General features: G+C 43.2%; 1 protein-coding gene across 1 annotated transcript; it reads right to left on the reverse strand.

Annotated features, from left to right (window-relative positions):
* Nucleotides 1–366: 366 nt before the first annotated feature.
* Nucleotides 367–16,115, reverse strand: LOC145342041 (glutathione S-transferase A-like). The gene is made up of 6 exons (XM_080187204.1): nt 15,869–16,115; nt 15,624–15,689; nt 15,344–15,449; nt 9,667–9,785; nt 8,575–8,663; nt 367–645 (listed from the first exon to the last, which is right to left on the reverse strand). The coding sequence occupies exons 1-6, from the start codon at nt 16,034–16,036 to the stop codon at nt 513–515; spliced, it is 681 nt and encodes a 226-aa protein (XP_080043330.1). The 5' UTR covers nt 16,037–16,115; the 3' UTR covers nt 367–512.
* Between the last annotated feature and the right edge of the window lie 6,431 nt (nt 16,116–22,546).

The raw sequence follows: 22,546 nt of genomic DNA on the forward strand, positions 1-22,546 counted from the left end.
AGTAAATGTGTCAGGGCTCAGTGGGATTGCTGTTGGTACAGACTTGATCCTGCACTGTAGGGATTCTGTGATTCACTATTTAATATTTAGTCAATCTGATTGTAACTGCAATTCCACATTTCCAGCCACCTCACAGGGCCAAGGCAGCAGGCACATGGGAACACTTTCCCCCTCCCTGTAGCAGTAGCATTAATTTTGCTAATATACCTGCTAGGTCACAACCTGGAAATTTCATTTCAGCAAAAATCACCACACTGCATTGGTTCATGGATGTCTAGCACCACCTTCAGGACAACATGCTGCTCTTGCCACTCAAACAAAGTACTTTTAGATTGGTATAGATGAAAGATGAATACTCAGTAAAGCTACATTTGTTACAATAATATTTTAATAAGGTTTAACAGAGCAATGACACACTGCACCATGACAAAAGTTAATCTTTATGCAAAGGCCAACACAAGTAATGCATAAAGGATCTGTTATTGATGCAAATGATTCAGAAATTGTCAAACTCAAACATCTTTCAAAACGTCCATGGTTGGAGGGTTCTCCTTCCAATGGGGAGGCCATGAAGCTTGGATGCTGGGTCGCTCTCTCAGTCTATTGTAGTACTCCACCAGCTTGGGATACTTATCAGTTGATAATCTGAAAAGATCAAAATGATTTGTTAGAACAATGGAATTCATGGCATGGCTTCAAATAACTTCTCTTGCCCTTACACCAACTATTTAAGATGTTGGAGTGCCCTCTTGTGGGCAGCTGCTGTTACTGAAAAAAGTAGAGCAGCAGGCCCAGAGAAGAAATCAGCTGGACATACAACTGGCATCTGGCTGATTGCAAGTCTCCAAAGCCTGTTTTCAAGCATAATCATCCTGACAATATTCTCCAGGCACACTAGTTCTCTTACCACTCCTCCTCCACACCAACCTCCCCCCCCCACCCTCCTGAAGTTAGCATGGCTTGCAACTGTTCCCCCATTAACAGGGAACAGAGATCCTCACTTAAGGGGGTGAGAGGGCAGTGCACATATGCTGATCTTCATGCTGACAGATCTACACATGCCCAGTGGCTTTCTCAACACAGATTCCAGTCTCTCCAGCAGGTATTGGCCCTGCCTCCCATGTACCAGCATGAATCCTTCTGAGGCAGTCTTTGATGCAGTGTTTCAGATTTGTTCAGGCAAGTATGCCCAAAGAGGCAGGAAATTCCCATTTTCCTGCCTGTTGGACACTGAGAATCTTGGCCCAGATTTGATTATTTTAACCATTACCAGTTTGATGAAAAGGCAATGGAGTTTCCAACAGCATGAGGAAAATTTGGAGATTTGTAGGTATTCTTGAGGCTGAGTGAAAAGCCTTCAGTGAGCTCCACCCCATTATACAGTTCACACTGGTTTTAGACATTTGTACAGAATTATAATTTAAACCAAAATACTTAGTATCCTAAGCCTGAAGAGATATACAAGAGGGGATTAAGGGAATGGAGTTCCAACAATATGTACAGGATTGCTTTGAAAAGAAATGCAATAGGCAGGATTTGCTACTGGGTCCAAAAATGGGGAATAGAAAAGAAAGTGAAAATCAAGGTAATAGTGACCACAATAAAAGTAGTTACAAAAGGACCAAGGTACTAGGGATCAAGATTATTAGTTGGGAAACCAAAAGTTTACAATGATCAGCAATTGAAGCTGAGAATCCAGGAAAAATACAATCCCTCCTGAATGGAATCCAGACTAAAATTAAGATGGCATGGATGACAAGGAAGTAAAAAAGAGGGCAACACCAAGTACATGGACAAAGATGAACTTGAGGGAGATAAAAAACTAAGAATAGCAATTAAGATGGAAGACAGGAACTGATATTATAAGCAAAATATATTTGGGTACAAAATGAAAGTCAGATCAAGATTAAAACTCAATGAAATGGAAGAGACATCAAGTTATATTAAGAAGCCTCACAATACCAAGTTAAAGTTCTGTGGTTAGAGTGGCTCACTCACTTGAAGGAGCAGCACTCAAAGCTCATGCTACCAAATAAAGGTGTTGGACTTTAACCTGGTGTTGTGCCCACTCCAGTCCAATGCTAGCATCTCCACATCAAATTAGTGATTAGGAGGCAAATCAATTGACACGAGGAATGATTTTCAATAAGAACCACAATAGGAAAACTAAATTCAAATGATAAGTGTTTGGACTGAACTGATTCCATCTGAAACTTTAGAGTCTAAGGAAGTATAATTATGTTAACTTAATCAGGAAAGGAAATACTGCAAGAGGGAACAACATACCAGTCAGCTCATAGTAAACCAGAGACAGAGACAATAGATAAACCTAGAATGGCAATCTTATTGGCCTATTTTCATAAAGGGAAAGGTCAACCTTCCATTAAGTTAGTCAAACTGAAGAGTAGATGAAGGCAACACAGCAAGTGTAATGTGCAAAGATGCATTCAATAAAAAAGTATCACTGCCAAATGAGCAATGTTAGAGCATGTTGAGTCAGAGGACACAATAGCTAGTTGGAAGACAGGAAGCAAAAGAACAAGCAACACTGAGTTACTTAACAAGACTTCAAAAAAACCTTAATTTTCCAGACAAATTGACAAGATAGTCAAAATGAAGGATTATACCACCACACCACAAGTATGGCTGAAATTTCTCAATATAGATAGGCATTATTTTTGACAAGAAAAACATATGCAGCTGAATGAGGTAATTGTGTTATAATAAGTACCTCCTTATTTGAAGGCATGTACAGATGTTTTTACTGAGCATGTCAGTAACATCAGTGGCACAGGTTGAGTTTAATCTTACTAGGGCCTATGTAATTAGTTACTTCAAGTTTAAGTCCATCTGTACTGTATTTTGATATTTTTACAAGATTGAATATTAACAAATTCAACTAAGTGGCCAAGTTACCAGGGCTTTTTGACTGAGAAAACAGCAAGATAAAAGAACAATTCATGGTGCTACAAAGATTTTCAGAGAAGCTAGTTTGCAATGGGATCAGTGATTGACAGCTCTGGTCAGTGGGTTCATGAGTTAAAGAGCACAGTAGAGAAACAGGCCTTTTGGCCCACCAAGTCTGTACTGACATATGCCTCTAATATTTTCTTGCCTCTGTGGTCCATATTTCCTGCTTATTCATGTATCTATGCAAAAAACTCTTGAAAGTGGTTCTAGAATCTGCTTCCAACACCAGCTCCTCTGGCAGGATGTTCCAGGCATTCAACACCTTCTGAAAAACTTTCCCTCTATACCCATGAGTAGCTAACCCTTTGACCCTGGGAAAGGCTGACTATCCACTCTATCCAAGCCTGTCATAATCTTCTGAACTTATCACATCCCTCATCCTCCAATGCCTCAGAACAATCCAAGTTTGTTCAACTTTTCTTCATAGTCCATGTCCTCTGAACCAGGCAACATCCCAGTAAATCTCTTCTGCACCCTTTCCAATGCATCAACTTCCTTCCTGTAGTGTGGTGACCAGAATTGTATACAATACTACAGATGTGGCCTAACCAAACCTTTTTTAGAACTGCAAAATGATTTTCCAATTCCAATACTCAAGCACCCCAACTGATAAATGCCAGCATGCCATGCACCTTCTTGACCACCTTCATGGAATTGTGAATTTGCACTTAGATCCCTCTGTATACTAATATTTAAGGGGTCTACCACTTACTACACACTTTACTTCTGCAGTAGGCCTTTCAAATTGCATCACCACACATTTGTGCAGGTTAAATTCCATCTGCCATCTTTTGGCCCCAAATCTCCAGCTGATTTATATCCTACTGTATCCTGACAAACCTCCTCCCACTCCCCCAATTTTTGTATCATTTGCCTAAAAGTTAGTGAGGAATTTAGCTGCACTTACAGAAACCAGGTAACATTGTTTGTTGATTTAGTTGTACTCAAGCACCACAATACTAAGTCCCCCCATTAATGATAGCTTGTGGAATTAATGAGCACAGCATTATTTGTTGGGAGGAGGCACACTGACTTCAAGGTGCCTCTTAAATTCATGGCATGGAGAGGGTTGCCAGCAATGCAAAATATATTCAAAAGGTCAAGGGTGGTACATAGGCAGGTGCAGTGCATCATGAAAAATATTGTAAGCAGAGAGGTCAAAGCAATGGAACTTTAAGGTGTGGAGGGACACACCAAGCCAATCATTGCAAGTTTATGGATGCTGTTTGTCACCATTGCAACAAAAAGGGTAATTTAGTGAAGAAATTCAGGGAAATCAAGAGTAAGTCAAAGGCAGACCAGGGAAATCAAATTTGAAGAGCCTCAGTCAGCTAAACATCACTTGGAAAGCACAGAAGCAGTTATATGCTTAGAGAGAGGGGCATGCTGACTATGCTACAGTGGCAGTCAATGGCAAGATATGGAGGTGGACATGCGAGTTCCTGCATCTGTAATGAGGGAGCCAATCCACAGGAAGACTTGAGGCTCTAAGCAGGCACCAACCCTTACTTAAGCAGTGATCCAACTTCAGATGTACATAGGAGGGTATACCATTGCTCAGGGCATGAGGTGAACATTGCATACAACAGCCAAGAAGCAGAGCATGACTTCTGGTGATAAAAGAACGGACCTAGTTTACTACAGCATAACTGGCACAGTAAAATTCCACTGAACTCAGATGAACAGGGTACATTGCATAGTAGTGCATTTCATTCACAGGTTTTAAGTCAGTCCGCATTGTGTCCAACAAGGGGCATACACATGATGAGTCATACTGGGGCTGCTCTTGGTTGTTTGAGATTGGCCTAGTGCTTCATGTCATTAGTGTGCCTAAACTGGACAAAATACTGGGCAAGATGACAGCTCAGTGACTATCGCTAATTGCTGTGCAGACACATGGATTTGGGCCAGTGTCTGTGGGAGTTTGCACATTCTCCATGCTTGTGTGGGTTTTCTCCAGGTGCTCCAGTTTCCTCTCACACCCCAAAAGATGTGTGGTTAGGCTGATTGGCAGGAATAAATTGTTCCTAAATCAGATTCCCTCAATCTGGATGGCCATAAAACATTAGACAGGGGTCACGGGTGGAGAGGGGGACTGGTGGTGTTGAGATGGCAGCACGGGCTTGTTGGGCTGAAGGGCCTGTTTCCCAGGCTGGTTTTGTTCTGTGTTCTAAAGTTGTTTGGAGATGCTTCAAGCCTTAGGCCTTGAAAGGCAAAGTGGAGAGTTGGAGTGACCCGCAAGAACTGGAACAATTGAGCCCATTCAATTCTCATATTGGGCAGCTCCAATTGCTCCTGTTCTTAAGTGATGGTATGGTGTGTATATGAAGATTATAAACTAAGCTGGATGTTTACTTGTTGCTGCATATGGAAGATCTGTTTTCAATGCTCTTAGGAGGCAAGACACTCAAAACTGGACATGAGCCACAGCTACTCACCACTTCTGTTAGAGGATGACTTAACAGTATGTCACAATCAACACAAGGATTTGTTCAGATACATGTGATTTTTGGGTTTCCTCCAGTCTGGTGATTTTCCAGAGGTTAAAATGAAACAGTTGCAGGGGATTCCTCATGCAACAGTTCACCATTGACAACATTCTGATCACAGGAATCAGAATCCCTGGTGCATAAGGAGGCCATTTGGCCCATCAAAACTGCACCAGCTCTCTGAAACAGCATCCCACCTGGGCCCTATCCCCCCTTACTTACACATCTTGGGACTCTAAAGAGTCAATTTTTAAACAAGGCCAATCCATCTAACCTGCACATTTGGGAGTGTGGGAGGGAACCCAGGATTTCAAACCCTCAAGAATATCTAGCACATCCTCCTTATCAACTGCAATACTATCCAGGTTACAGCGTTGTAAACTGGATAGTATTGCAGTTGATAAGGAGGACGTGCTAGATATTCTTGAGGGTTTGAAAATAGGTAAGTCCCCTGGGCCGGACAGGATTTACCCTAGGATTCTCTGGGAGGCAAGAGAGGCGATTGCAGAGCCTCTGGCTCTGATCTTCAGGTTGTCATTGGTCACAGGTATAGTACCAGAAGATTGGAGGATAGCAAATGTTGTCCCATTGTTTAAGAAGGGGAACAGAGACTTCCCCGGGAATTATAGACTGGTGAGTCTTACTTCTGTTGTGGGCAAGGTTTTAGAAAAAATTATTAGGGATAGGATTTATAGTTATTTAGAGAGTAATGAATTGATTGGAGATAGTCAGCATGGTTGTGGAGGGTAGGTCATGCCTTACTAACCTTAGAGTTTTTTGAGAAAGTGACCAAAGAGTTGATGGGGGTAAGGCAGTTGACGTGGTATATATGGACTTTAGTAAGGCATTTGATAAGGTTCACCATGGAAGGCTTCTGCAGAAAATGCAGATGTATGGGATTGAGGATGATTTAGTTAATTGGATCAGGAATTGGCTAGCAGATAGGAGACAGAGGGTGGTGGTTGATGGTAAGTATTTGTCATGGAGTTCGGTTACAAGTGGTGTGCCTCAGGGATCTGTTTTGGGGCCACTGCTGTTTGTAATTTTTATTAATGATCTGGATGAGGGTATAGTTGGGTGGATTAGTAAATTTGCTGATGACACCAAAGTCAGAGGTGTGGTAGATAGTGAGGAGGGGTGTCATAGTTTACAGAGAGACTTGGACAAGTTGCAGAGCTGGGTCGAGAGGTGGCAGATGGAGTTTAATGTGGAAAAGTGTGAGGTAATTCACTTTGGCAGGAATAACAGATGTGTAGAGTATCGGGCTAACGGTAGGATTCTGAATAGTGTTGATGAACAGAGGGATCTAGGTGTATGTGTACATAGATCCCTGAAAGTTGGGAATCAAGTAGATAAGGTTGTTGGTAGGGGGATTGAATTTAGGAGCCGCAGTGTCATGTTGCAACTGTACAAAACTCTGGTGCGGCCGCACTTGGAGTATTGTGTGCAGTTCTGGTCCCCACATTATAGGAAGGATGTGGAGGCATTGGAGAGGGTGCAGAGGAGGTTTACCAGGGTGTTGCCTGGTATGGAGGGAAGGTCCTATGAGGAGAGACTGAGGGATTTGAGGTTGTTTTTGTTAGAAAGAAGGCAGCTAAGAGGGGACCTTATTGAAACATAAGATGATTAGAGGTTTAGATAGGGTGGACAGTGATAGCCTTTTTCCTCGGATGGAGAAAGCTAGCACGAAGGGGCATAGCTTTAAATTAAGGGGTGGTAGTTATAGGACGGATGTCAGAGGTAGGTTCTTTACCCAGAGGGTGGTGAGGGATTGGAATGCCCTGCCTGCTGCAGTTGTAAATGCGCCTAGTTTGGGGGCATTTAAGAGATTTGTGGATAGGTTTATGGATGGAAAGGGATTGGTTTAGGTTAGAGGGTCATTGCTTTTTAATTGGTCGGCACAACATCGTGGGCCAAAGGGCCTGTTCTGCGCTGTTATGTTCTATGTTAGAACTTTACACAGTCACCCAAGGCTGCAATTAAACCCAGGTCCCTGGCACTGTGAGGCAATGTCCCCATGTCACACACAACTGAAGAAAAACTGATGAGCACATCTGCAACCTGGATCATATGTTAGAGATTCTTCATAGACATGGCTGTTCCTGAAGAGTAGGAAGTGCATCTTCCAAGCACAGGGTCACAAATCAGTTCAGGGTTTGTCCCCAGTGGAAGATGAAGGCAAAACTATCAGAAGTGTGCCTGAGCTTAGGTCATTTCTGGGCATGGCAAATTATTTCAGGAAGTTTCTGCCAGACTTGTTAGTGTCACTGTTTCTTTACAAAGTAGATATAAAATGGAAGTGGACCTGCAAAAAAAAAGTAAGGACAACATGAAAGTGCTGCTTCAATCAGCTAGTCTACTGGTTCACACGATCAAGTCAGATAATTCATTTGATCATGTGATGCCTTGTCCTATGGAGGAAAATGATTGGGAGTAGATACACAGATCACCACAGGTTTGAATCATATTGAGCTTCATTTCTGAGGGATGCAATTGAAGAGTAGGTTGTGTGGTTAAGATATTATTTGGTAGGACCACACTTGAAGCATTTTTTGCAGCCCTGATTGATGCCCAAAAAATACAGGCACTGTATAAATGGTGCCCAAAGATCTGCTTGAATATTAGAAATGCAAGATAATATTTATCAGGGAAGAGTGAACAGGCTGGATTGCTTCTGTCAAGAGAAGGTTAATGATGCTATTAATGCTAAGGGCAGAAGAACTAGTAGCCAATTAACAGGATAGTCACAAACTTGGATGAAGATTTAATGAAATTTAAATTCAATGCATGTTAAAAGCCAAAATGAAAAGCTAGTTTCAATCAGAAATTCAGAAACAATTTCTCAAGTTCCATATTAGAATGTCCATAAGGGTAATTGGGGCAGTATAGATGATCAAGAGGAAAGACATACACAATGAGACAGAGGGTTATCCTGACAAGTGAGGAAAGGTAGGAGAAGCACTACTTGAGAAAAGACACCAGCATGAACCAGGTAAGCATGTTTCTGTGCCATGTTCTATATAACAAACCTACAAGATACAAAGATGTGCTTTACAATCAATTTTGGAACCAGTTGCAGAACAAGTGCAGATAATTGAAGCAGTGAGCAACTTACCCAAAACGAACAGCATAGGCTACTTGTGGGAACAACATTACATCTGCCATTGTGAAGTTTTTCCCAGCAAGATAAGAATCAGGATCCAACTGAAAGATAAAAGGAATGAAAATTGTGAAAGATTGCAGTAACAAGTCTGGCCCCATTTTTAAAGCCACTTCAATAGCTTTTGTCCTGAGTCACTGGGACCACTTTGCCAGGCTATACCCAGGCAAATCTGGGAGGACAAGAGAAAACCCCACCACATTTGTCCCATCAGCAATTGGGATTTAATCCCAGCTGTTTCAAGCACCAAGTATTCTGCATTATTGAATTCCCAACTGGTAACCAAATCTCTTCATTAATTATTACTGCCCAAACGAAGGCTTCATAAACCAAAATGAAACCATTGGAGTGAAATCAGGGAAAAGATTAAATCTTCAGTAAGAGGTTAATGGAAAATCTTGTCTGATGGCCAGTTTAATAAAAATGAAGCAATCAGGCCAGCTTTGTACTGGAAAGGAATAAACTCACCAATTTATTCTTCAAAGGACTGCAACAAAGTACTACAGCATTAGCAGAAAATATATACACTGGACTGGTGGGATAGCAGTGGTACAGCAGTTAGCTAGGGACCCAGGTTCAATGCCCAGCTTGGGTCACTGTGTGGAGTTGGCACAATCTTAGTGTCTGCTTGGGTTTCCTCCCAGTCTGAAAGATGTGCTCATTCGGTGCCTCAGTGTGACTGAGCAGGCGGAGTGTGGTGACTAGGGGATTGTCACAGTAATTTCATGGCAGTGTTAATGCAAGCCTACTTTGACACTAACAAATAAACTTTAAACTTAAGACATTTTACAGAAAGGCACCCAAAAATAAAAGGGCTATAAAACAAAAGTACAACACAAGGCTGCACAAACAGGTATTTTTGGTCCACAGCCTAGATGGATTGACAAGAAATTTGTTGCATAAGAGAAAGTCAAATATGGTGAAGTGATGGACTTAGATAAGAGTGTTTAATGTCCCCAGATGCAACACCAGACTGTGCTCCTGTTTACTGAAGTGGTTTGTTTCCTGTTTGACAGCTTCTCCCTGGTTACACTAATCCCTCTTTACCTTTCCAAGGTATCCTTCCCACAGCATCAACTCTTCATACAGAGTCTTTTTGTTCCGCTCCATAGCAGAATCATGACGCTCACTCTCTGGAACCTTCAAGGTATAATAGATCACAGCACCTGTGAACAAGATAACGTTGGAGATAATGGATTAAAACTCATTTTCAGGAAGTGTAGGAGTAACAGCAGTTTAGAGTCAGTGGTTTACAGCATGAAAACATGCCCTTCAGCCCAACTTGTCCATGCTGCCTTTTTTTTTTAAAAAGGGCCCTGAGCAAGTCCCAATTGCCTGCATTTGGCCCATATTTCTATATATGGATCTTACCCACCTAACTGTCTAAATGTTTTTGAGACAATTGTACCCACCTCTACTACTACCTCTGGCAGCTTGATCCAGGCACTCATTACCTTGTGATAAAATTGCCTCTCTGGACCCTTTTGTATCTCTCCCCTCTCACTTTAAACCTATGCCCTCTAGTTTCAGACTCCCCTGCCTTTGGGGAAAAATATTGACTATCTAGCCAACCTATGCCCCTCATTATTTTACAGAGCTCCATAAAATCACCCCTCAACCTCCTATGCTCCAGAGCAGAAAAAAGCCATTCTATCCAGCCTCACCTTAGAACTCAAACCATCAAGTCCTGGTAGCATCCTACCAAATCTTTTCTGCACTCTTTATAGTTTAATAAACTTTCCACAATAGGGTGACCAGAACTGTACACAATATTCCAAGTGCAGCCTTGCCAATGTCTTATACTATTTCAACAAAACATCCCAACTACTATATCCAATGTTCTGACCAATGAAACAAAGCATGCCAAATGCCTTCACCAGTCCATCCACTTGTGACTCCACTTTTAAGGAGCTATGAATCTGTACCCCTAGATCTTTCTTCTATAACTCTCCCCAATGCCCTACCATTAACTGAAGTCCTGTCCTGGTTCAACCAACCAAAATGAATCACCTTGTTTATTTAAACTCCATCTGCCATTCGTCAGCCCACTGGCCTTCACTGTCCACTAATCTTAGTGCCATCTGCAAATTTACTAACCATGCCTCCTATATTCTCATCCAAATCATTAATATAATGACAAATAAGTGGACCCAGCACTGATCCCTGAGGCATACTGCTAGTACCAGGGACATGAGGTGAAGGTCTGACAGTAGCATGATTTTCCACTCAAGCCTGGCTGACTGTCCCTAATCAGTCCTTGCATCTGTAAATGCCTGTATATCCTCTTAAAATGTCAATAACTTACCCACTACAGATGTGAGGCTCACCGGCCTGTAGTTCAAGCTTTTCCCTGCAGCCCTTCTTAAGCAAAGGCACAATATTTGCCACCCTCCTATCTTCAGGCACCTCACCTATGACTACTGATGATTCAAATATCTCTGCTAGGGGACTCGCAATTTATTCCCTAGCCACCTAGCGTCCTGGGATACACTTTCTCAGGTCTCCAGGGATCTATCCACCTTGATGCACTTTAAGGCTTCCAGCACCACCACCTGTTATATATACACACATTCCTCAAAACATCTGACAGAATTCTCAGATACAACATATGCTCACCATGTATGCAAATATCTGGAAATTGGATTCATGGAATGCTGAATGCATAGGACACATTAATATTGAAGATAAAGTTTTAGTCACAAGTAGGCTTACATTCACACTACAATGAAGATACTGTAAAAAAAAAACTCCTAATTGCCACATTCTAGCACCTGTTCAATTACACTGGAAGAATTTTGCATAGTCAATTCACCAATTCATCTTTGGCCTGTGGGAAGAAACTGGAGCACCTCTAGGAAACTCATGCAAAAACACAGGGGGAATGTGCAAACTCCACACAGACAGTGACCCAAGCCAAGAATTGAATCTGGGTCCCTGGCACTGAGGCAGCAATGCTAACCACTGTGCCACCATAAGATATGGTAAATAAATCTGATTACTAAGAGTAAGTCACAAGAACTGCTCACATCTGTTCCACCATTCAATGCAATCATGGTGGATCTGGCTATCCATGCCCTTTTATCCCTGGGATCAGCGTAGGTGAGCCTTTTCTGAACTGTTTCCAATGCTGGTGCATCGCTACCAAGTAAGGAGACCAAAACTTATGTGGCCCACCAAATGCAGTGTCACCAAAACTGTGTTGAGTTGTTGCAGGCTTACTTTTATACTGTATCCATGTTTAGATTTTAATTCAATATCAAGTGTAAAGTGCATCATCATGGTGGTTGTTTTAGATCATGGATAAGGATATAATAATCTATAGCTCATCCCTTCCAGCTCATTAACCACAACTGAAAGGATCTGGAACCCTCAAAACTCAATTGTAGCATTTACAAATAAATATTTTCAGCAATAATAGAAGCTGTTAACTTTTAAAAACAGAATATAGATAGAAAGTGCAAACAAAAAGTTTGATGAGGACTTGTCTGTTGAGGTAGTATGGGCGGAGATTAGAAATAGGAGAGGAGAGGTCACCCTGTTGGGAGTCTTTTATAGACCTCCTAAAAGTTCTAGAGAGGTTGAGGAAAGGATTGCAGAGACGATCCTGGTTAGGAGTGAAAGTAATAGGGTAATTGTTATGGGGGACTTTAACTTTACTAATATTGACTGGAATTGCTATAGCTCTAGCTCGTTAGAGGGGTCAGTTTTTGTACAAAGCATGCAGGAAGGTTTTTTGACTCAGTATGTAGATAGGCCAACTAGAGGTGAGGCTATATTGGATTTGGTGCTGGGAAATGAGCCAGACTAGGTGCTAGACTTGGAAGTTGGTGTGCATTTTGGTGATAGTGACCACAATTCAGTTATGTTCACCTTAGTGATGGAAAGGGATAGGCATGAACCTCAGGTCAGTAGTTTTAGCGGGGGGGAAGGGTAATTATGAGGCTATTAGGAGAGAATTAGGAAGCATAGGTTGGACTAGGAACACCTGAAATGTGGAGTTTTTTCAAGGAGCAGCTACTGCGAGTCCGTGATAGGTATGTCCCTGTCAGGCAAGGAGGATTTGGTAGGGCTAGGGAACCGTGGTGCACTAAAAAAGTTGATTCGTTGGTTAAAGAGAAAAAGGAGGCTTATGTTCAGATGAGGCTTGAGGGCTCAGGCAGTGCATTAGAAAGCTTTAGATTGACTAGGAGGGAGTTGAAGAGTGAGTTAAGGGCTAAAAGAGGACATGTGAAGACTTTGGCTGATAGGATTAAGGAGAATCCTAAGGCGTTCTATAGGTATGTCAAGAACAGAAGGTTGGTTAGGGCAAGATTACAGCCAGTTACAGACAGCAGAGGGAAGTTGTGTGTGGAACCGGAAGAGATTGGAGAGGCATTGAACCAATATTTCTCTTCAGTGTTCACGCAGGGGGACATGAATATAGCTGAGGAGGACACTGGGTTGCAGGGGTGTAAAATAGACAGTATTGCAGTTGATAAGGGGGATGTGCTGGATATTCTAGAGGGTTTGAAAATAGATAAGTCCCCTGGTCCGGATGGGATTTACCCTAGGATTCTCTGGGAGGCAAGAGAGGTGATTGCAGAGCCTCTGGCTCTGATCTTCAGGTCGTCGTTGGTCTCTGGTATAGTACCGGAAGATTGGAGGATAGCGAACGTTGTCCCATTGTTTAAGAAGGGGAACAGAGACTTCCCCGGGAATTATAGACTGGTGAGTCTTACTTCTGTTGTGGGCAAGGTTTTAGAAAAAATTATTAGGGATAGGATTTATAGTTATTTGGAGAGTAATGAATTGATTGGTGATAGTCAGCATGGTTTTGTAGCGGGTAGGTCATGCCTTACTAACCTTGAGTTTTTTGAGAAAGTGACCAAAGAGGTGGATGGGGGTAAGGCAGTTGACGTGGTATATATGGATTTTAGTAAGGCGTTTGATAAGGTTCACCATAGTAGGCTTCTGCAGAAAATGCAGATGTATGGGATTGAGGGTAGTCTAGGGAATTGGATCAGGAATTGGCTAGCAGATAGGAGACAGAGGGTGGTGGTTGATGGTAAATATTCGTCATGGAGTTCAGTTACGAGTGGTGAGCCTCAGGGATCTGTTTTGGGGCCACTGCTGTTTGTAATTTTTATTAATGATCTGGATGAGGGTATAGTTGGGTGGATTAGTAAATTTGCTGATGACACCAAAGTCAGGTGTGGTAGATTGTGAGGAAGGGTGTCATAGTTTGCAGGGAGACTTAGACAGGTTGCAGAGCTGGGCTGAGAGGTGGCGGATGGAGTTTAATGCGGAGAAGTGTGAGGTAATTCACTTTGGTAGGAATAACAGATGTGTGAGTATAAGGCTAACGGGAGGACTTTGAATAGTGTGGATGAACAGAGGGATCTAGGTGTATGTGTACATAGATCCCTGAAAGTTGGGAATCAAGTAGATAAGGTTGTTAAGAAGGCATATGGTGTCTTGGTGTTTATTGGTAGGGGGATTGAATTTAGGAGTCGCAGCGTCATGTTGCAACTGTACACAACTCTGGTGCGGCCGCACTTGGAGTACTGTGTGCAGTTCTGGTCCCCACATTACAGGAAGGATGTGGAGGCTTTGGAGAGGGTGCAGAGGAGGTTTACTAGGATGTTGCCTAGTATGGAGGGGAGGTCCTATGAGGAGAGACTGAGGGATTTGGGGTTGTTTTCGCTAGAAAGGCGGCAGCTAAGAGGGGATCTTATTGAAACATATAAGATGATTAGAGGTTTAGATAGGGTGGATAGTGATAGCCTTTTTCCTCGGATGGAGAAAGCTAGCACGAGGGGGCATGGCTTTAAATTAAGGGGGGGGGGGGTAGTTATAGGACGGATGTCAGGGGTAGGTTCTTTACCCAGAGGGTGGTGAGGGATTGGAATGCCCTGCCTGCTGCAGTTGTAAATGCACCTAGTTTGGGGGCGTTTAAGAGATCTGTGGATAGGTTTATGGACAAAAAGGGATTGGTTTAGATTAGTGGGTCATTGTTTTTTTAACTGGTTGGCGCAACATCGTGGGCCAAAGGGCCTGTTCTGCACTGTAATGTTCTACAAAGACTAGACTGGTAAACATTTCTCATCCATTTTAACAGTCACCTCGACTGTAGCTAAAATTTCATCAAAAAAGGTATACAAGTAGTTATGTAGATAGCTTCCCTTTATGTGCAAATAAAAGTGGTATGAAACAGAACTTAAGACTGTAGTATTCAACTGAATGCCCCACAGATCTGTGCAGAGGCTGGAACCACAGAAAAATCAGTATCCAGGCTTCAATGACTACTATAGAACAAGACCTGAAAAAAAACAATAAAACAGAAGTGCTGTAGACACCTGATAAGGACAGAAAGCAGGGCTTATCATTTCAGGTCAGTGACATTTCATCCAATAATGAATAAAAACATTAATTGCCTCTCTGCACAGGCAGCATCTGATGAGGAGAATGGATCCAGTATGTTCTCATTTTATAAATTATTAAATACTTCTTTTGTTTGTCCAGTTTTCCTCTCCCACTCCCCTCAAAATAAGCTGAGTTCCCTTACAAGTAGCTCGTTGGTTTTAAAGTGCAGTGGGATGTCTGGGGGAGGTGGGTGGTTGAGATAGATTACTCGGTAGCACAGCTATCTATTCTACAACGTTTTGTAGCTCTGGGATGTGCCCATTGCGTTCTTAAGAAAACAGCATGGCAACAGCTGCAATGCCGAGAAGCTCGGGAGACTCACCCAGTTTTTCCTGAAAAGTAAGAACCTCGTGCATTCTCTGGTAAACAACAGCCTGCTCATCTCCGGCGTCTGGGATTAGCTGGGTACCTTGGGATTTGAATTGGTTCTGCAAGTGGAGAGAACGAACACGTTCAAACATGGGATATTTGCCATCGTCAGAAGCACACCGACACTGAACCTGCAGCAACTGGAATAACTGTGCTCCAACATGTGAAATCAAACATTTCCAAAATTGCTTAAGTGTAAAATACGTATAGGTTTTTTTTAAAAAAAATCTTACCTCCAAATACAGACAGGCTCCAAAAGATTCGTTCAAAATATTATCTCCATGACGGAAACTGGGTAACTGTAATGATAAAAACCATGTTTGCAAATTAAAAATTTTTAAGGGCAGATTTTTATCTTTCGATTTTTCCACACACATTTGAACATTTTTGAAGCCAGTACGCTACAAGCTATTTTCTCTATGACAGAAAACGTAGAAAGTTTCTCGAGGGAGGGTAATATCATATTATCAGTCGTCACCTCGCCCCTCGGATTTATTGCCATAACTTCAGCTGATTTTTGTTCCATCTTGTCGAAGGATAACATCTTGTGCTGGTATCCTTGCAATTTCTTCTCTTCCAAGACGAGCATGATTCTCCAGCATGGTGGGGAGCCAGAGCCCCAGTATAGGAACATACCCTCACCCATCACACACTAACACGTTCTGCTGCTCACACTCGCAATCTGACACTGTCTCCTAGCTCCTCTTTATATAATCACATTCCCCAGGTCTCAGGCAACATTGCCAGAAGAGGTGACGCATTTTCCCAAACACAACTCCCAGTGCAGCACCATCTAAAGGCGGTTATTTAATCCATTTCCCCACCAAGTGTACATTGTTTAGCTACAAAAATCAGAGTTGGTTATCAGATAATGTACTTTTGATTCAAAGATAAATATTGACCAGGACACTTTCCCTCCTCCATATCAAAAAGAGATGGGATGGGATTTTCATACCCCTTAAGGCAAATAAGAACAGGATTGTATCTATCTGGCTCCTCCCACAATGTAGTGCTCCTTTTGTACTGAAGTATCAGCCTGGATTGTGTGATCAAATTTCTGGAGTATGAGTGAGTCAGAGAAATGTAATAACGAATAATTAGCATGGATTTCAAAAAAGAAAACCTTGCTGGACCAACCTTTCTGAATTTTTGACGAGGTAACAGAAAGACAATGGTAATAGAGTAGATGTAATGTATCTGGGCTTTCAAAAGTTGCCCTGTAATGTATTAAACAAATATTTTGCATGTGTCTTTACCAAGGAGGCAGACCCAAGCCATGGTAATGGAGGAAGAAACTCTGTCACTAGAATGGTTCAAAATCGATAAGGAGAAGGTAATGGATAAGGTGTCAGTTCCTAAAGTTGACAAGAAACCAGGACCAAGTGAGATGCATCCAAAGATATTGGAGGAAGTGAGCAGGGGCACTGGACATACTTTTTTGATCTTCCCTCGACTTAGGGATGCTGCCAGCATTAGAAAATTGCAAACATTATGCCTTTGGTCAAAAAAAATCAATAGGCTAAGCCCAGCAATTACAGACCAGATAGGTTAACTTTGATGATGGGGAAGCTTTGAGAAGCAATTATTCAGGATAGAATTAATAATCACATCAAAAATGTGGATTGATTAGAAAGAGCCACATGGATATCTTTAAGAAAAATTGTGTTTAACTAACTTGCTGGAGCTTTTGAAGAGGTAACAGAGAGAATTGATGAGGGTAATGCCGTTGATATGGTGTAAATGGACTTCCAGAGGCGTTCAATAGAGTGCCACACCACAGATTTCAGAGAAAACTTATAGTTCATAGAAGGGACAGTAAAAATGTGGATACAGAATAGGCAGTGTAATAGGAAACAGCAAGTAATGATTAATAGTTATTTTTTGATTGGAGGAAGGCTTGTAGTGAAGTTTCACAGAAAGCAGAGGTCCCTGGGAAATGTACTAATGAGCTAAATCCTGGTGTGCAGGGGTCAATTTAAAATTTGCAACTGATACAAAATCTGGATGCATTGTAAACTGAGGAGGACAGTGTAGAACTTTAAAAGGACATAAACAAGTTGATTTAATAGGCAGATAGGTGGCAGATAGGTTGAAAATGAAGAAGTGTAAGGTAATTCATTTTGATTGAAAGAACATAGAGAGACAATATAAAATAAGGATACAATTTTAAAGGGTGTAGGCACAGAGGGATGTAGTGAATGTGTGTATAAGTCATTAGAGATGGCCAGAGAAATGAAAGAGTAATTAATAAAGCATGCAGTATCCTAGGCTTTATTAAAGTGGCATAGAATACCAGAGCAAGGGGGTTATGCTAAACTTACGTAAGACTATAGTTCGACCTCAGCTTGTGTACAATTCAGGGTGTCACACTTTAGGAAGGATGTGAATAGAGTGCCAAAGAGGTTTACAAGAATGGTTCAAGGATGACAAACTTCAATTATGTGGATAGATTGGAAAAGTTAAGACTTTCTCCTTGAAGAGAAGGCAGCTAAGAAGAGATTTGATAGAGATGTTCAAAATCATGAACATCTGGCTGGATTGGCTGAAAGAGTAGACAGGGAAAATTGTCCCCACTCATAAAAGGATCAAGAATAGAGGGCACTGATTTCAAGTGATTTGCAAAAGAAGCAAATGTGAGAAAAAAAAATTCATTCGATGAGTGGTTTGCAGCAGGTGTGGAATTCATTGCATGGAAGTATAATGGAGGCAGGTTTAATTGAAGCATTCAAGAGAGCATTAGATGATTATTTGAATGGAAACACAGTGCAGGGGTACAGGAAAAAGGCAGGAGAATGGTACTAATTCATAATGCTCATTTGGAGAGCTGATGCGGACACAATGGGACAAATGGTCTTCTTCTGCAGCTTAGCAATTCTGTGATTCTGTAATAGACTAATAAATAAAGTCAGAGAATGTGGAGTCAGGAGAAGTTGCACACTGTTGTCAAATGGCTTCAAGATAGAATACAGAAAACGGGAGTAAAGTGTATTCTGAAGGTGGTGTTTCTCAAGGAGCAGTGCTGTTCAGAATTTACATTAACAATTTGGAACCCATCTGATTCTCTAACATCTTTTAGGAGAAGGAAATCTACCCTCCTGTCTGAGCTACATCTGACTCCAGATCTGTAGTCACGTGGTTAACTCTTAACTCCCTCTGAAGTGAGCAAGGAAGCCACTCAGTTGAAGGGCAGTTAGGAATGGGCAATAAATGCTGGCCCAGCCAGTGACACCCACATCCCATGAATGTTTTTTTTTAATTTTGCATTTCGTTACTTGCATTTTCCAATCAAGGTTTCTTGCAAAATTGCTTCATTGACATACTAATCAACTGCTCCTGGAAGACCATCAACTCAATGAAAGGTGTTTTTTGATTTGCCTGAAACTTGCTGATATTCCAATACAAACAGCTGTCGACAACCGAACATTGCAAATTACAAAGATCCAGTGCTATATGCTGAGGGGTGCAGTAAAGTTTGGGCAGCAGCCACAAAGACTTGATGAGGAAAGGCCACTGTCTAAGGCCTTTCCACTGTAGTGTATTGAGGGTACATGAAGTGTGACGAGTGTGACGAAGGGGCAAACCCCGAAAGCTTGTGAGGTTACTATCAAATAAATTGGTTGGACTTAAACCTGGTGTTGTCAGACTTCTTACTGTGTTTACCCCAGTCCAATGCCAGCATCTCCACATCATGGCTTCTATATGTCAGGAGCATATCCATGACACTCTCTTCATCCCGCTGCCCCTGAGATGCCCCAGTGTCAGGAAGGGGAGAGTCAGAAGGTGAAACCTCAGCTGTAGTCTCCTGGATGGAAGGCCCTGGCAGATGCTCGAGCCCTTCCTCCTCCCTCAGGATTCCTCTGGGCCCTGGGTCAGTCCATGGGATCACAGTGCTTCTGCAAAGAGCTCCAGAAGCTCCAGCATCACCTGACCCTGCCAGTCCTGGAAGACTACTTGCGTTCTTGCCATGGCGGTCAAGCTCTCTACGATGGCCCTGAGTCGGAGGCCACCTGTCAATGGAAGCAGCAAATGCCCTCTGAGACTGGGCCATGCTCTGTAGCCCCTCAGCCATGACCCTCTGTGAGTGCACCATGTTCTCAAGGCTGCAGCCATAGCCTTCTGTGTCTCCACACTTGTTCCATTGGGTCTCCTGCGAGCTCTCGAGCCTGTCAGCCATGGGCCGCAGAATCTGGAGAAGCCTGTTCAGGCCCTCAGCCTTGGCCCTATGGGGCTCTGCTGTGGCCTGCTGTGACTTGGCCATTGCTTGGAGCCTGCCACTCATGGTGAGAATTTCCTGTCCCAGGCTTTCCAACATGGATGCCATCCTTGCTGTGTTGGCATAGGAACCATACAAGACAGCATGAATTTTGGTCCACCCAAAAGCTTTGGGATTCCTCCCAACAGCCTGGCAGTCAGTCCAGTGTTGCTGTCAGCCACTCCCACATTCCCTGGCTCTGTTACTGCATCTCCAGCAGCTGAGGGAGAAGTGATCTCAGAGGCCCAGCATTCGCCTGGGGCCAGCTGAATCCTCACCTCTGGCAGGCCCCCTTGAGCCAGAGGCCTCAGATGTTCCCTCCTCCATCTGATGTACATAAGCAGATGTGTCGTACAGCCCAGAGAGCGACCCAGATGCCTCGCCACTAACTTGACCCATCGATGTGAGAGTCTCTAGGATGGTGGATTGCAAGGCGGAAGCTTATGCAAAACTGGTGCTGGCCTCAGAGGTTCCTTCATACACTTCCTCCGAGGAGTCTTCCAAAATGACGGGGGCAGGATGGGTGAGAGCGGCAGTGGCCCAGGCACATTGAGGTTCCTTTCTGCAACACCAGGATGCATGATTAAGTGCAAGGGCTACATGCAACTTGTATGAGATTTCCCCAATGAGTGGAGGACTGGCAAGTGCTCACTTCTATGATCCAGCCCAACCATACTGTCACTAATGGTCTACATGCCCTCTTCTCCTACAAGCTCCAGTGCCTGCTCCTCAAAGAGGGGGAGGACCCAGATCTCAGGCACAGCACCCCTGCGTCTTCATCCTCTCCTTGTGATTACGGGTATTCTTCTCCTCTGGGACAGAAGGAGACATATAAAATCTGATGGCACAAGTCCTGCAGGGTTTCACTGGGTAGCCCTCAGAGGGCAAGGGTTGTGATAGTCTTGGGTGGGAGAAGAAAGGTGCTTGGGGGTAAGGGGATGAAAACATGTAGGGTGCTGGGAGTGGGGTGGAGGGGGATCTGGGGTCATTTAGGGCAACAATGCTAAATGAGCATCTCCAACACTCACCCTTGCTGCTCAGATAAAGTCACTTTCTTGTGGCACTACTTCTCGGTTTTCCTGGCCAGCGCCTTGGCACTAACGCATGCTGCCACTGCCTCCCAGGCTGAGTTTCCACCCCTTCCTCTGGGACACCATCCTGCTGGGTGGAAGAGGGTGTCCCGCCTTGCCTCTACTGCTTTCAGCAATTGAGCAAGATTGGAAGATCGGAGGGCTGTCTTCCTTGAGACCATCTTCCTGCACTGCCTGCTTGTCTGTCCATCCTTGAGATGTTTATGGAGCTTTCCTTTGTTAGAGCAGATCAGTTGCAGGCAATTTGGGTGAGTCACGCATCCGTTAGAGCATTCCAGTGAATTCAAAGCAGTTTGCCTTGTTGCCATGGAGGGGAAACCAAGTCAGCACTTGCAGGTGTGCTGATGAAGTGGGTGGGGATGGGGGAAGTGGATTTGTGCCTCTGTGATGATTGGGGGCAGGGGAGAGAGAGAGAGTCATCTCAGTCAGCCATTGGGACAAGGGGGGCTGGTGAGGGGGCCATATGCAAGGGTGTCGGGAGGGTAACTAGGTCAGTAATGTTGGGGGGGGTCTCCAATGTCCATGGGGAAGGGGAGGCCGTATCTGGCCTGGGTGTGGGGGGGGTGAGGTGAGTTCTGTCAGCAGAGCTGCTTTAATTTTCTGCTTTTCCTGCGTATGTGCAGTTTGTGGCTCTGATCTAAGCTGCTAGCTATCTGGAGAATTAGGCCATACCCACTATCTCCAGTGGCTAGAAATGGTCTAGCCCATTTTTTTCAAAGACTGAGTGAATAAAATTGGGTGTGAAAACTCACCTGAAAAATAGAACAGCGACTTTCCCATTTTTACACTCATTGGACATTGGGAAAAAATTTCATAAAATTCTGCCTTATGTGTCTTCTTGAATTATTGCCCATTTAAAGCCAAGAAGTGGTATGTGTCTGTGCTGTGTCACTTATTTCAGGAAACTGGGTGGCACAGCGGCTGAGGTTCAATTCCGGCCTTGGGTGACCGTGTGGAATCTGCACATTCTCCCCATGTCTGCATGGGTTTCAGCCAGCTGCTCCAGTTTCCTCCCACAGGTTATCCACCTAACCTGCACATGTTGTGCAGATTAAGTGGATTGACCATGCTAAGTTGCTCCTGAGTGTCAGGAAATTAGCAGGATAAATACTTGGGATAGGGCCTGGGTGGGATTGTTGTCGGTGCGGTCTAGTTGGGCCAAACGGCCATCTTCTGCACTGTAGTGATTCTAAATGTGAGAGAAAAATTACTACCTATTAGTGTTACAGCCCATTTCATCTATTTCATCAATCTTGGTTCATTTATGACAGTTGTGGATTTATACTCCAACCCAGAGGACATAATTTTTCAATTGAGACAGGTTCAATAGCAACATTTAAAAAACATTTGGAAAATACATGGATGGAAAAAGGTTAGAGGGATATGGGCCAAATGTGGGCAATTGTGATTAGCTAGGAGGGCACCATGGTTGGCATGGACCGGTTGGGCCAAAGAGCCTGTTTCTGTGCTGTATTGCTCTATGACTCCCTTTGACTATAATCTAGGCTGTGCATTTTTCTGAAAAATGCAATTATAGGAAATCACACATAAGACCCACCAATATGAATGAGATAAATGACAAGTTAATCTCTTTGACTGATATTGGTTGCGGGATACATATTGGCCAGAACACCAGGAAAATTCCCCTCCCTTCTTCAAATAAAGCTCTGGATATAGCACTTGTGGTGAATGGGATCGAAAGGTATGGGGAGAAAGCAGGGTTAGGCTATTGAGTTGGGTGATCAGCCATGATTGTAATAAATGGCAGACCAGGATTGAAGGGCCAGATGGCCTCCCTCATCTTCCTATGTTC

This window comes from Carcharhinus amblyrhynchos, chromosome 4, assembly GCF_965287045.1.
Source record: "Carcharhinus amblyrhynchos chromosome 4, sCarAmb.v2.hapA, whole genome shotgun sequence".
NCBI classification, from domain to species: Eukaryota; Metazoa; Chordata; class Chondrichthyes; order Carcharhiniformes; family Carcharhinidae; genus Carcharhinus; species Carcharhinus amblyrhynchos.

Excerpts from the sequence above, each read along its gene's own strand:
- LOC145342041 (XM_080187204.1), bottom strand. The coding sequence starts at position 16,036 with ATGGGTGAGGGTATGTTCCTATACTGGGGCTCTGGCTCCCCACCATGC. Across the intron at positions 15,450-15,623 it reads GAGCCTGTCTGTATTTGGAG|AACCAATTCAAATCCCAAGG; the intron begins GTAAGATTTTTT and ends CTCCACTTGCAG. Across the intron at positions 9,786-15,343 it reads TACTTTTCAGGAAAAACTGG|GTGCTGTGATCTATTATACC; the intron begins GTGAGTCTCCCG and ends TCTTGTTCACAG.